A 14,649-nucleotide genomic window follows, 5' to 3' on the forward strand; every position below is an offset into this window, starting at 1 on the left:
TTAATTACATATTAGATACCTACGTCAAGTAAATCAAAACCTCAACTGGAACAGATTCTAGTAAAAGTACTAATGGATGCCCACTAGGTAATACTATATATTTTTCAATAGCATAATCATAATAATAATAGAGCGAGTAGAAGTAAAACTAGCAGTTCAGTTGCTACTAGTATTTGCATCAATGGTTTAAAAATAACATTTTAATAGCAAGGTATTTCTGATACTTCTAGTAGTTTTAGAAAAAACAGCCTAGGAGACTAGAATGCCTTTCATATGAAACAGCTTTCAAATTTCTGTCCTTAAGATTACAAATGTAAAGGCCACAAGAAACTTAAAAACCAGCTGCCCAAACTCATCAAATTTAAAATCTTTTAAGTCTGTCTTATTCTTTTCAAACAGGAGGTACACTTGCTGCTAAACCTCATTGCATCTCAGTGTAAAAGTCTCTTGCTCAGAAATTACATTGAAAAAATCTCAAATGAAGTCATAAAATGCCTTGTGCATAGCATACCAATTCTTTATATTGTGCTTTCTAGTCTTATGGACAAAATGGAAGTTTTTCAAATCAGGCAAACCTGTTCTGATTACTGTTACAATTATGCATCAAAGCTGCAGACAGAGCAATTAAAACGTGAACGAGGTATTATGAAAATATTCTGTATGTATGAAAACAAAATTACACACATTTGCCTCAAATGGTAGTATAGGATCACCTGGTTTTAGAGAAGCCTCTTCTCCCTTTTTATGCTTTAGATGGCTCATTTTAGCTGTCAGTAGCAAGACCTTCAGGATGAAAAAATGACCTCCACCTGTAATTCCTGACACCCACCACCTTGCAGTAAACACAGTCATCTCCCCAACCAGTGCAATCACAACTAGATCTCACTTCTCCACTCCAAGGCAACTGAGGAGGAGGCTGGCTGAGGGAGGACAATTTTAACCCTTACTAAGTGACCACAGAAACTAGAACCCTGACCATAATTAACTCAAAGAAACACCAGCTTCATAAAGGCCCTTTAATAAAACATAACAACATTGTGTCAAAACCTAATTCGAATCTGTTTATTCAATAGAGTAACTTTATGGCAGCCATAAGGCATAATAACAAGGTATAACTGGTTTCATAAATAGTACGTATGAAAATGACAATATCAAAATCTCATTTTTTAACCTCCCTGCTGGATTTGTTTCTTCTGGATAAAGAAGTTAGGGCAGGAGAAATTCTGTCATTATGAACAACTTAATTTGAAGCACTGCTTCAAAAGACTTCTGATTTCCTTCAAATGTGAACAACATCTATGTATATGCCAATAGGTATTTCTCAATAAACAAGCCTTGGTTTACATTTTTATAACTTGCATAATTGTTGCTGATATTTAAGAAAGCTAATGACACCAGATTTCTCTCACAAGTGAAATGCAGAGTCTGGAATCTCTAATTAGTAGGAGGACTACTAAATCTGAGGAAACCATTGAGAGTATTATTCTGGAAACAGTAAGAATGCTGGAAATGCAGTGAAATGTAAATAAACATATAGATAATGACTTTTTCATAGGAAAACAGTAATTCCTACTGTAACATCTGTGATCCATGGGGTATCTTCTGGGCAAAAGCAGAATTGCTAAGATAATGTACATGAGAAAACATTTATCTTAGACGCTGATACACATAATTTATGCTAAGGCCTCATTTTGTACAGTAAACTGATCTGAGTCTGGATGGAAGCACAACAAATGTTCTTCCATTTCTTACATTTTGTTCAGTACTGGTCCCATTTAGGTTATCAAGCATATGCCTAGCTCAAGATATTACCAGAACAAGAAGTGACAGGTACTCTCAATTTGCAGCCTTTCTTAGCCACTTAAACCTCTGCACATTTTTAAGACACCTTATTTCAAGGAACTAAACCTTTTGAGCATCCATTCCTTAAAATAAATACAACTCCCTCCACAGCAACACCCTCTATTAATGAATCAGACATTTGGCATTCTCACTTCTGTGCAGCAGCTGGAACCACAGTTCCATCAGATGCTCGTAGGAAACTGCTCAGCTGAAGAGCAAGATATTTGTATATTATCAGGCTCAAAAAGTACTTCACAGGACCAAATTAGAACTGGGGAAAGGGAAAGAAGAAGAAACAGGATCTCTTTTCTTTATGCCCTATTGTATCCCTTACAAACTAAGCTCTCTAGTATGCCATCAACACTCCTTTTACCCAAAGCAGAGCACTGGAAAGCAGTCTCACTCTGTCCTCTGAACAGCTTCTGGGGTATCTTCACATGTGCACCCTTGACAGATAAGGTCATTCCTCAAGAAAGGTCCTCATTAGGGAAGCTACAAATCACACAGAATCACAGAATGAGCTAGACTGGAAAAGGCCTTTGAGATCATCAAGTCCAACCTATAACCTAACATCTCCTTATCAAATAAACCACAGCCACACTGAGTGCCACATCCTGTCTTTTTTCTAAACGTATCCAGGGACAGTGACTCTGCCACCTCCCTGGGCAGATGATTCTGAAATAGTGCCCAATCACTATTTCAGTAACTAATTTTTTTCTGATTTTTAACCCAAACTTCCCTGGCACAGCTTAAGGTTAAATATCCCCACTTTTAGTATTTTTAATCAAATAATCAAGATTTTTGAGTCTCCTTTCTACCTTTATTTTTTCCCACTGACATGATTCTCTGTTGTCTCTCTACCTGAAGAATGACCTTTATATTCCTTTTGGGGGAATTGGTTTTCCTGTAAAACTCAACCCCCTCTAGCTCTTTTCATGTTTGAGGCTTTAGAGCTGTCTCTTCCCTAGGTGAAAGAACTCTCTTTTTGCCACCTTACTCAGAAGACTGCATTTCTTCTTTAACAGGCTGAAATATTCACTCTTTTCCAACCTCTCCAGTATCTCTTGCAGGTGTTTATATTTGGCCCCCTCTCCAGGACACCACTCAAGACATTAACAGGACATGGCCATACTGCTGATAATCAGCCTTCTGCTGTTGGCCATTATCCTCTGCAAGCTACATCTGTGCAACTGACTGCTGCCTTCTGCTGACTGCCAGTGCCTGCCAGACCCCCCACACGTTTGCTCAGCCTCACAAAAGCCAGTGCCATTCTCCACCCTGACAACATTTTGAGACTGGCTGCACTCCAGCTGCACCTGTGAGTCTTGCACATGGGCAGGTGCATGCACACACCTCTCCCAGGCTGTGTGCATCTGCTGCTACAGGTTTCTTCACACTTCTGCCTTGTCTCTCCCTGATGAAATGTCATTTTCTCATTTTAAAAGCAGATGAACCAACTCAGTAACTGGGGCACTGCTACCTTATGATACGATTTCCTCCAGAAGTCTGATCTTTCAGTATCTACATTTAGCATTTTTATCACTTTGTTTGAAGCAAGGCTGCAGGTTTCTACAGCTTACAACAGACTCACGTTCTGTAGCTTCTTCTAGAACTTTTCAAACACCATGATTTGTGCATCCGAACAGTTCCTTCTCTTCAGCTCAATGACAATTTTACTTCCCAAATTCTGTTTCTCTTATGAAGTCACTCACATCCAACAGCTTGACTTTCTTCTGCATTTTAATAACCTCTGCCTGCAACTCTGCATGAGGATTTTGACTATGCTCCCCAACTCTGACTACTTGGGAAACCATATGGTTTTCTCCTCAGGAAAAAAAAATTCCTCCTCTTCTAGCACAGCAGTTTGATCTCATTTTAGCCAAATTTGAGTGGATTCTCTCCACATTTCTATGTGCTTAGCACTTCCGGCCTGCCTTCAAGAGCTGTTTTTCAATGCTGCTTCACCAATTTTTGTGCAAGATATTTCACTTAGATTTACAAATAGATTTCACAGAGTCTCAGAGTGATTGGGGTTGAACTTCTGGAAATTCTGAGCTCCCTGCTCAAGCAGGGACATGGATTTACTTGCCCAGGACTGTGTTCAGATGGCTCTTTCGATTATTTCCAAGGATGGAGACTCCAAAACCTCTGGGCTATCTAAGCCACCTGCCTTCACAGTAAAAAAACATTTTCTGATTTTCATGGGGAACCTCCTGCAGTTTAGTTTGTGCCCTTTATCTCTGTCTCTGGAAACCACCAAAAAGAGCCTGGCTCCATCTTCTTTGCACCCTCCCTGCAGGTACTTACATACATGAATAAGATTCTTCTGGACCTTCTCTTTAGGCTGAATAGTCCCAGCTCTCTGTCTTTCCTCACAGATGAGGTGCTCAGTCCCTCAATCATTTGTGTGGCCTTTCACTGACCTCTCTTACTGGGGAACCCCCACCCCAGAACATGATTCTCCAGGTGTGGCCTCACCAGTGCTGTGCAGAGGGTAAGGAGCGCCTGCCTTAAACAGCTGGCAATACTTCTCCTGATGTCACCAGGGACACATTTTCCCTTTCCGCAGTAAGGGTTACACTGCTAGCTCATGTTCAACATTCTGATTAGGGTAAACAAAGCTGTGTTTTATTCATTAGTAAAGTCATCTACATACATTTAATATCCTTAAATTAATAACAATAATAGAAAAATCAATGCATAAGGATACTATTTCCCAGTATATGAATTTGTCAAGTAATTCTAGAACTGGAATATCACAATTCCAATGAAAACCATAAACCAGCATTTCTTTTTGAAAATGCACAAGAATTTCCCCAATTCAACTTCATTTTCATCACTTCCCATAACATTTGTATTATACAAGTGGATTATTTCTCTTTAAAGAAGTTCCTAATGGAAAGAGAATATTGAGAATTTCCTCAGAAGTTCATGCATGTTCACAAAGGATTGCTATTAAAGCAGAGATGCTGGTTGCCCAAGGATAAGTGCCTTTAAAATATCTTTTGTCTGTCCTACCACATTCTAGCTACACTTGACAAGCAGTTACTTGGTACTCTAGATTCAATTATATTGTGAAATGTTTATAGTTTGTAATGGGTATCTTATCTGTTCAGAATATCTGTAATTTGGTGAACTCCTCTGGGAATGGTTTAAACCAAAGCAGTGTCCTTAATTATTATTATGGCTCAGAAATGCCATCATAAAACCTAATTTCTCCACTCTTCAGATGCTCAATATATACAAGGCCTTCAGTAGTTCATAATAAATACTTTATTGAACACTTTACTCAGAAAGTGCTCATATTCCAAGCTTGAGTATCCACTGTCTAATAGGTGAGTAATCTTGTCTATTCAGTACATCAATAGATCCTCATCATTAAACTTATGTTAAAGAAAATGCATTTATTTTCCTCGAACACAGAAATTATCATGCAGAACAACTGCTTCTATACAGAACAACAAAGTATCTTCACCCTAATTCAAAAAGCAAGAAATGCCCCTCAGGCATGTCATTATCTTAAAATATGCATGTTGTTATCTTTCAGCAATTTTTTTGAAAAAAAATTTGGAGTAATTTCTGATATAAGTGAGCTTGATTCCACTTCAAACTTTTCTGAGTAGAATTATCTAACAACAAAACTATAGGTCTATAGCTACATTATTTTTCATGATAAAATTTTAAACTGCATGGATGACCCACTTATAAATATAATTAATTTTGTTTAAAAGCTGACAGTATTCTTTCACATCATATATTCCTTTTTTCCTCAGCTTTCGGGGTAATTATCTAGATGCTTATTACTACAAACCAGAAAAACTGTAATTTAAAATTTTCCAAAGCTTATGACCTAACCTTTGCAGGAAACAAACTGCTGCATGACCTACAAGAGCAATTTCCAAGTAGCAGATCAATGCAGCATTACCAACTCTCATTACTCAGCAACAATTGTGGCAATATTGGATGGTTTGCTTTGAAGCCATAACTGCATAAGAATAAACATTGAACAGAGAGGCTGGGATTCTGAGGCAATTGAGAAAAATGGACAGACAGAAAAGGCTTTTCACAAAAATATTTTTGAAAGCAGGAGCTGGGTGTGGCTGGAAAAAAGCCAGTACCACAAAGAAAAAGGCTCACTGAAAGTGGTCACAGTTCTTAGAGTGAACAACTATACAGGAGGTGTGCTGGCACACAGGCCATACCTTGGCATTTGTAAACTGACACAGGGCATTGAAATGGGAAACACCAAGACTCCTATTTGTCATTTAAGGGGAAAGAATCCACCACCTCCAACTTATTGCTCCATTTATTTTCTTTAACAATTCTCCTAAGGGAAGGCTATGAAAGACACCTCTGCATGCCACGGAGCATGTTTAAACTTCAGCAAAGGTTGAAAAGAATGATAAAAGACTATCAAAAAGGTTTAAAATGTATTTTGGCTCTTTTAATATTTGCTTGAAGAAATAAAAGCACTCAAGCACCCACACTAAGTGCAGAGCAGGCAGTTCAAGAAGGTGCATTACGGAGCCTGCATGAAAGCCCAACGTGTCTATTTTCTGCAAGCAGAACAGCCTGGCAATACCAGCCACAGTTCAAACCAAACAGAGCCAGCACAGGCAGGCACGGGACCTACTGTCCTACAAGTCACTCCCAATAGTTCTGCCTCTCTGCAGCATTATTTTTCTGTAGCCCTAATAGCTTAAGGACAGGGGAAGGGCATGGTTTGAAGAAAGATTTAGCACTGTATCAGGTAGGAGGGATGTAAAAACCACACAGGCTTTCAGAAATACAAGTCCTTCTTCAGAACCTTGTATGCCCAAAAGCTTGTCTGTCTTTTCCAATTACACTAGCTTGCTTTAACAGAGAGACAGTATTTCTGCCAACAAACGCCCTGTCTTCTTTGTGCAGTGACAGAAAAACAGAAAAGAGATCTGCAGCACCACTGCAGTTTACAACAGCATATGTCTTGTACCGCTGAGACTTCTAAAGCCAAAAGGGATCATCATGGCATCATTCTACCTCAGGATTTTTTAATTATTCACCAGTAACAACTGTTCCAGCTGTGTCTGAAAGCAACATTTGATACGAGGGATCCATACTGTAAAGAGTCACATGCTGATTCAATTTTTCTGTCCAAGAATCCTAATAAAGATCACATTTAACTTTCAAATGCCAGTTACATTAAAACAAAGTTTAAAAAAACAAACAAAAAAGTTTTCCTGTACTGTTTTTCTGTATTCTTCCCAGTGACACTACCAACCAAGAAACACTACTGAAAAGACTTATTTGGGTTTTTAAAATTTGTTTCCTAGACAAGCAACAGACTGCTGGAAAAAATCTGCTCTGCAAGATACAGAAAACCTCAAAAAAATGGGACAGGATAAAGAAAAGCTTTCTTTCTTTTAAAAACCAGGAAAAAACATTTTTAAGCTCCTTCTGCTCTAAACCAAAACAAAACCAAGAACTGTGCAGACTTCCATAACTAATGCAGTATGAAAACCAACATGTATTGAATATTTTTAAAGGACAGTGTTCCTTTGAAAAGGTGTAACTAATTCATTTGACAGTCCAGCTGAGATATGTTTACATCCCTATCTACTAAAACCTGTGCTAAATGAAACAGGGTGGGTTTTTTGCAGCTGTAGACATGTGCTTGGAACACTCAAATAATGACAAATCTAAATAAATAATTTCTTTTATCTTTACAGTAAAAAATGTTATATATGCTCAATAACATATTCAGCTTGTTACTTAATTCACTGCATCTAATTTGCATATACTTGTAATACTTTTTAATGCCTCAGTCTAGCATTTAGCATACTGATTCGTATTAAATATATCAAAGATGTCTTTTTAGTTAGCACAGTCAAAAGTAAATGTACACCTGCAAAATATTTTAAGTAGTAGCAATTTAAGAAACATTAAGTGCTATAAAGATTGATACCTCCTTAATACACTAGACACAACAGAAACCATTAGAAGAAACACTTACCAAGGCACCATCCAACTAATTAGATTTGCAAAATATTTCATTGGAAGGAAAATCCCTATAAGGCTAATTGAAGCCTCCTAAATTAAGTTTGGGCTATTTTTCTAATTATGTCTCACAAAGCCCCCTGAAAATCTCTCCCCAGAAAACTCAAGATGGATCAGATGCTGAAAGTTGGTATCTCTGTAGCACTATAAAAAAATACTCAGTCTGGCACACTTCAGAGCTTACTGGTCACACATTTTGTATCACAAAACGCAGTATTTTCACCCCTTGCCACAGAATAAATAGGAATATGCTTATTGTAATTTTGTGATTCTCCTTATTAACTACAAAAAAAGAGGTTGTTGCAAACTCTAACAACCAAGCAAAACAACTGTAGAAACACAAGTGTGGCTCACACTACAATGCTTTTAATTCTCAGTTACTGTTCAACATGATGAGTCATTCAAAACCAGTACTATAATATGCATGTCAGTAATTCAGTCCTGGGGATTCCTCATTCTTGTTTGTTCTGATAGGCTACAGGCATGTTATTAGAGTCAAGAAAATAAACCAGAAAGATTTCAGTGAAAGATTCATGACAAGCATTCACCTTCTTGACTCACTTAAAAATAGTCTCACATTCTTGCCAGAAGCACAGCACTGCCACATTACCTCTTCTTCTAGATTTTCACTTTAAAACTGAAATACAATGTAGTGCTCTGCCCACAGCATATTGTTAATTACACTCTAAATGGAAAACATTTAGGTTCTATATTGTCACTCTTCCATTCTGTTCATTTCAGCATTTTGTACTTAATAATTGAACATTAGTATGTTGAAGTAGCACTGTATGACTGAAAAGCAATAAACTTCACTTGGCACCCTAGCTTTATCCCAGAGAAAAATATAGGTATAAATCATCATTTATAAATCAACTCTAAAATAGGTATAAATCACCATTTCTGGGAACAAGAAAACACAATATGCTTCTAGAACTGGTCAGCAAATCAAACAGGCTCTTATGAGTTTTAAGTCAATCACAATCTAAGGGTCCAGACTGTGCAACAAATGTGGCTTTAATCAGACACACATACTAGGATGTGCTTGCAAAATCAGCATTTTCCATTATGAATGGTGGTACACAATAGAGACAACACTGTTGTTGGCTTTTTTAAACAGAAGAATAAGAAAACAAAACATTTACTTGTTATGCAAATAGTAGCAATAAGCACTGCTGTTCAATATTTTCTTTCAAGAATCTTTCAGCAGACAGACTTAGGAGAAAAGGTGTTTTCTAAAGAAAGAATCTCACTGTCCATTCAACTATTTATCTTCAACATTCCTATCCAAATCAGTGGGATTCTCCTATAAAAGGATTAAATTCAGTAAGCCTGGTGAAGAGTGCTGTGTAACACATCATCTTGTAAAAATGAACTTTTACCTACAACGATGGTCAGAAATACATCACAGTAGGAAAATCTGACAGCAGCCATGGACTCATCACAGAAAGCTAGTTCCACTAAAGCCACTTCTCTATCCCACCATGTCAGTTTTGTTTTAGAGAGACATAAATTGGCAGTCTCTACTCTGGTCATTGACACAATTCATGCTGTCAGGAGGATTACTTACAGGAACACAACCCTTTATTAATCAAAAGCTTGACCCAAACAGCCACAACAAAAAGATTCAAATAGCGAAGTTTCGTTTCATTTGAGTCTCTCTCTCATGCCAATCACTGTTAGCTGAAAGGATGTGCAAACAGCACAGTTAAATCCAGCAATGATGCAATGACCCACAAAGAGACTCTAAGGGCCAATGGAGTAAATAAAGCAAAACCAGCCAAGCCCAAAGGGCAGCATGCACATGAGCATCTTCTCCACTTAAATGGGCACGTACTGAAACCTAGTCTTGTATTTCCAAGTTCTGCAATAAGACTTCACAGAAACAGAAACTTCCTATATTGTTCCCAAAACATATATTACACAAAAGAAGAGAAACAAGTGCCCAGGTTCACTGAAAATTCAGATAACAAAATACGGAGAAATGAAAAGTGATTATTGTGTCACACATGCTTAAAAAATAAAATGCAATTTGTAATTGAAAATTAAACAGACAACTAGCTGTCACTCAAACCAAAATGCTGGATTCAAATATCATTCTTCCCTTTGGGAAAATGTGGCTGTAATTTTTTTGAATGAACCTGATACAAATATATACATGAATCCGTCTTTCATCTATACATATAGAAGTCTGTATGATTTACCATACACCCACACACCTCCATACACACAAAGCATGTGGAAGCAATTATTTCAGACTAAGTATTTGATGGCTGCTCCCCTTTTTTTGCTTAAAAGAGGACTGTTACTAATGTCACACAAGAACCAAAACTAGCCAGTTCTAAAACTTTGGTGCAGCTTGATTTGAAAGGGCAACATACATTCCCAGAGTCCACCCAATAAATAGCAAAAGAGACAAGAAAAAACACATTGTAAATTTGGTGTATCTTTGGTTTTCATTTCAATACTTAAAATGTCATTCCACCCACGAACCTAACAGCAAATCTTCGATTTGAACAGATTCTTCTCAAAGAGCACATCCAAACACAGCCTAACTAAAAAGCAGAAACAAACTAGGCTACTGGGCATCACCTGCACTTTCCATGAAGCATTATACAGAGAAAGAGATGGGTGCCAGGAAGATGATAAAGCACAGCTGAAATACCAGTTTATACCAACAGATTTATGCCTTTCAGAAAACATGAATAGAAAAGTTTTTGTATCACTGTACTCAGGACAATGCTTTGCACGCTCAAGTTACAGCATTTTACTCCAAGGCACCTCAGCATTTCTCTGAGAAGCCCCACTTGGCCTTTTTTTTAACAAAATGAGAAGTTTTTCCAGATACAACAGCTATCTCTTGTCACAGGCCGTTCCAGTTTGCAGCTTCTGAAAATCTGGCAGACTTCAAGTAAGCTTTTCTCCCATTGCCCTGCCTTTCCATTAGTCTTCCAGACCAGACTTCACCACTGCGTGAAAGCAGTCGACTATCACAGCTTTTAACTTCCATTAACATGCATTTATTGCATTTGCTTGGAAACTGGCAGGTGCTGGGGAATGAAGGAGAAAGTAGGCCAGACCAAAACAAGACAGATTTCCAGAGAACCTCCCACCATCAGTCGTGTATGCTTGAATTTACCAGAAAAATTCCAATTGACCCAAATCCCATTTGGATTAGTATTGAGCCTCCTTCATACCACTCTGTCAAATTCCAAGCAGAAATACTTAAACAAAAAAAACACAAGAGAGAAGAGAGAGGAGAGAGAGGAGAGAGAGGAGAGAGAAGAGAGAGAAGAGAGAGAGGAGAGAGAAGAGAGAGAGGAGAGAGAAGAGAGAGAAGAGAGAGAAGAGAGAGAAGAGAGAGAAGAGAGAGAAGAGAGAGAAGAGAGAGAAGAGAGAGAAGAGAGAGAAGAGAGAGAGAGAGAGAGGAGAGAGAGGAGAAGAGAGAGAAGAGAGAAAAAAAGGTAGCTATCATTTTCTTTAGCATGTAACACACGTTTTGCTTACCTCACTGTTGTGGCCCCTCAAATTGAAGTTGATTCTCTGAGGGGTGTTCCGGTCCCTCCTGCAATGGCTGGAAGTGAAAGTGACGCCCACAACTCCTCTGCCATTGCCCGTTGCCAGCCAGCCTTCTTCATAGTACCGCCTCCTGCACACTGGTTTCTCCTTCTCACTTTTGGGGACTCTGCCTTTCCAGGAGAGGCAGAGGATGTTGGAATCGCTGCAAAGAACAGGCCCATGTTCCACTGCTGCATACATGCTTTTTAAATATTTTATTTTTTGACATAAGAAAGTAATATGTCTAGTGCACAAAATTTAAATCAATTTTTTTTTTTTTTATTGATAAGACTGACCTGGATAGATCATTGAAAGGGAGGAGGATGGGGTCAGTGTTTATAAATATCCACCAAATGCATAGTGAAAAATTCCTCTATAAAAGATGATGGCAGTTGGCTAAGAAAAAGTAACACTTAAAAAAAAATTCAGGTTCATTTTGTTTTGAGTCTGTAGAGTGGGGGTGCACTTATCCTTTGGAGAAACAGCTACTTCATAAGAGGCGCTCAAGAAATGGTTAAGTCATCTTTTTGCTCAACTTGATATAATCTTTATTCAGCCTGAGATTCCAGTTTAGCGTAATGCAATTCCAGAGACAAAGAGTTGCAAATGTGTAGGTTTCAAGTAACTTAAGGCTTTTAAAACTTCCTCCAGTCAGATTTTCTTCAAAAGTTCAGTTGCAGAAATTTAAACACACGCACATACATATATATGTATATATATGACATTCCTCTTTTCCAAGCTGCCCTCTGGCATATCTTTTCCATCTGATGTATTTCTGCTGCTAAAGCTGAAAGAGATTGCATAAAGGGAAAAAAAGGCACACAAACCATGTGAAACAACAGACCCGAACTTGTGCAGGCACTGGTGTGCCAGGCCAGTTGGGAAATCCCTCTTGGTACTGAACTGCTCGTTGGACTCAAAAGTTTTTGCAATCCAAAGCCAATCCAATCCTCATCGCAGCACTTTTTTTCCACCAGAGACCCAACACAGCCTGAACTGTTTATCACGCTATCTTGCCTGCTTTCCCACTTTTTGCTGTCACACACGAATGAAAAAGAACCCCTTCTTCATTTATAGCAGAATCAAAAATGCTCTAATGCTTTTAGCTTTCAAAGTAGGTAAGTTTGCCTCAGGTGAACCATGAAGTTCTCTCTCCTGTGAAACAGGCTACAATGTCAAGCTGTTTTTTCCTTTACTTTTCCCTTTTTTCTGCTACAAGGAATCACAGACTTTTCATTCTACCATAAAAAACAAATGCCAGAATTAAAGCACATCAAGTAAGCACTCTTTCAAAATCTTCTAAAATTCAAGGAAGGAAGAAATATAATCATCTAAAAAAGAAAGAGAAGCAGCATTAAAAATCTGACTTCCTGGGTTCACTATTTCTCTAGGTATTTTCCTTGCTTGTTTGACAGGATCTTTCCTTCTTGATGCTTGTCTACAGCACAGATTCATAGTTCCAGACACAACATTTGCAGCTGTACAAGAAGGAAACATATGAAGTATTCCAATCGTTTTATTTGAATAACATTTATGAGCTCAATTAGCTAGTATTTATATCACACTAAGTGAAAAGAGGAAAAAGGAGAGGGAGAAGGGATATGCAAGTTTGATGACCTGGTTAACTCAAGAAGGACGGCGAGGTTTGCTCAGTTCAATGCCCAGACTTGTCCCATAGTTCCTCAACTTATTTACTTCCAGTCATCATTGCTCAGCAGAAGGTCACGATTTATTGTCCATTCACAAACTAGTGAGCCCAAAGCAAAACGTGCCGAAGACCATACATTATTCCTCTGATAGAACTAAATCAGTTTCCTCTGCCCTCTTGATTCTTTTGTTTCCCTCACAGCTATCGATTTAGATTGTGGAGGTATTTATTAGGCTTCTCCTGCACAGAGGGTGTTTTTTCTTTCTCTTCTTGCAGACTTTTTTCACCCGCGAAGACCATGTGGAAAGTTGAACATTACTGGCAGGTGTCTTTCCATGGATTACTGATTCCTGTGCTGCAAAGGTGCCCCATCTGTTTCTCAAATTAACTTTCATCAATTGCAAAGCTCTCAGGAATATGCCAGAGCAAGTCTACGTGATGACAAAAACATGTGCGTTTTCATGTACATGCAGTGCACACACCAGTCTGGTACTCAGAGCTGCATCTCCCTTTTCAGTTTAGGTGTGGTAATCTTGTAAGATGCCTGCTACTCAAAACTTGAAATCCCTGGATTCTTCCAACTCTGCAAAGCAAAGCACACACACACAAAAAGAAAAAAGTGAATAAAATAAGTCACAAAACAAGTTAAAGATACTGGTACTACTGTTACAGTAATTGAAGTATTGTGATTAGGGATTGTATACTGGACTCCTACACAGTGTATTATATATAGATAAAAACATTATTCAGAACATACATGTTTGATATATTTGTATTTGATAGACACACAAAGACAAAATACAAAATTTTCTTTTTCACTTCCAAAATTCCCAAAACTTTTCACAATGGACATATATAGGTAATGAAATGTATCTGGGAAGGATACTTTGGGGGCAGGAGAGGAGGGGGAAGAGCTTTGTCCTGCTCACAGACTCTGGGGCAAAGTCTTAAAGATTTCCCAACTTTGAAGTGAAGATAGGGAAGGGAGATGTCAGTGATAGAGCAGGCACAGGGTTAGACCCTGAGGCACACACAAACAGAATGGCTGACCTGGAAGGGACCTCTGGTCCAACCACTGTGCTCAAGCAGGGTCACCTGGAGTCAGTTACCCAGGATTGTATCCAGGCAGTTTCTAAATATCTCCAAGGATGAAAACCCTATGAATTCTCTGGGCAACCTGTGCCAGTGCTCAGTCATCCTCACAGAAAAGTGTTTCCTGATGTTTAGAGGGAACCATCTGTGTTTCAGTTTGTGCTCATTGCCTTTGGTTTTGTCACTGGATACCACCATTAAGAGCCTGTCTCTCTCATTCAATTCCCTCCCATCAACTGTACACAACAACAACAAGATCTCCTTAAGCCTTTTCTTCTCCAGGCTGAAGTCTCAGCTCTCAGACTTTCCTCATAGAAAAGATGCTCCAAACCATAAAAATACAGTACTGAACTTATCAGTCTCAAAGAGACTGGGAAGATTCCTCCAGGGCTTAAACTACTGCTTTGAAGAGATCTAAGGTACTTCAAAATTAAAGCTTAAAAGTCTGAATCAATACAGATGAATTTAAAAACTAT

At 38.3% G+C, this 14,649-nt stretch overlaps 1 protein-coding gene across 1 annotated transcript in view; it reads right to left on the minus strand.

Annotated features, from left to right (window-relative positions):
- TULP4 (TUB like protein 4) overlaps positions 1-13,674 on the minus strand; it is a 115,755-nt gene extending 102,081 nt beyond the window's left edge. The window contains exon 1 of the mRNA XM_005420146.2: positions 11,383-13,674. Within this exon, the coding sequence (XP_005420203.1) occupies positions 11,383-11,634 (252 nt within the window). The 5' untranslated portion in view covers positions 11,635-13,674. The remainder of the gene's footprint in view (positions 1-11,382) is intronic.
- Between the last annotated feature and the right edge of the window lie 975 nt (positions 13,675-14,649).

The sequence above is a fragment of the Geospiza fortis genome, unplaced genomic scaffold (genome assembly GCF_000277835.1).
Source record: "Geospiza fortis unplaced genomic scaffold, GeoFor_1.0 scaffold162, whole genome shotgun sequence".
Classification (NCBI taxonomy): domain Eukaryota; kingdom Metazoa; phylum Chordata; class Aves; order Passeriformes; family Thraupidae; genus Geospiza; species Geospiza fortis.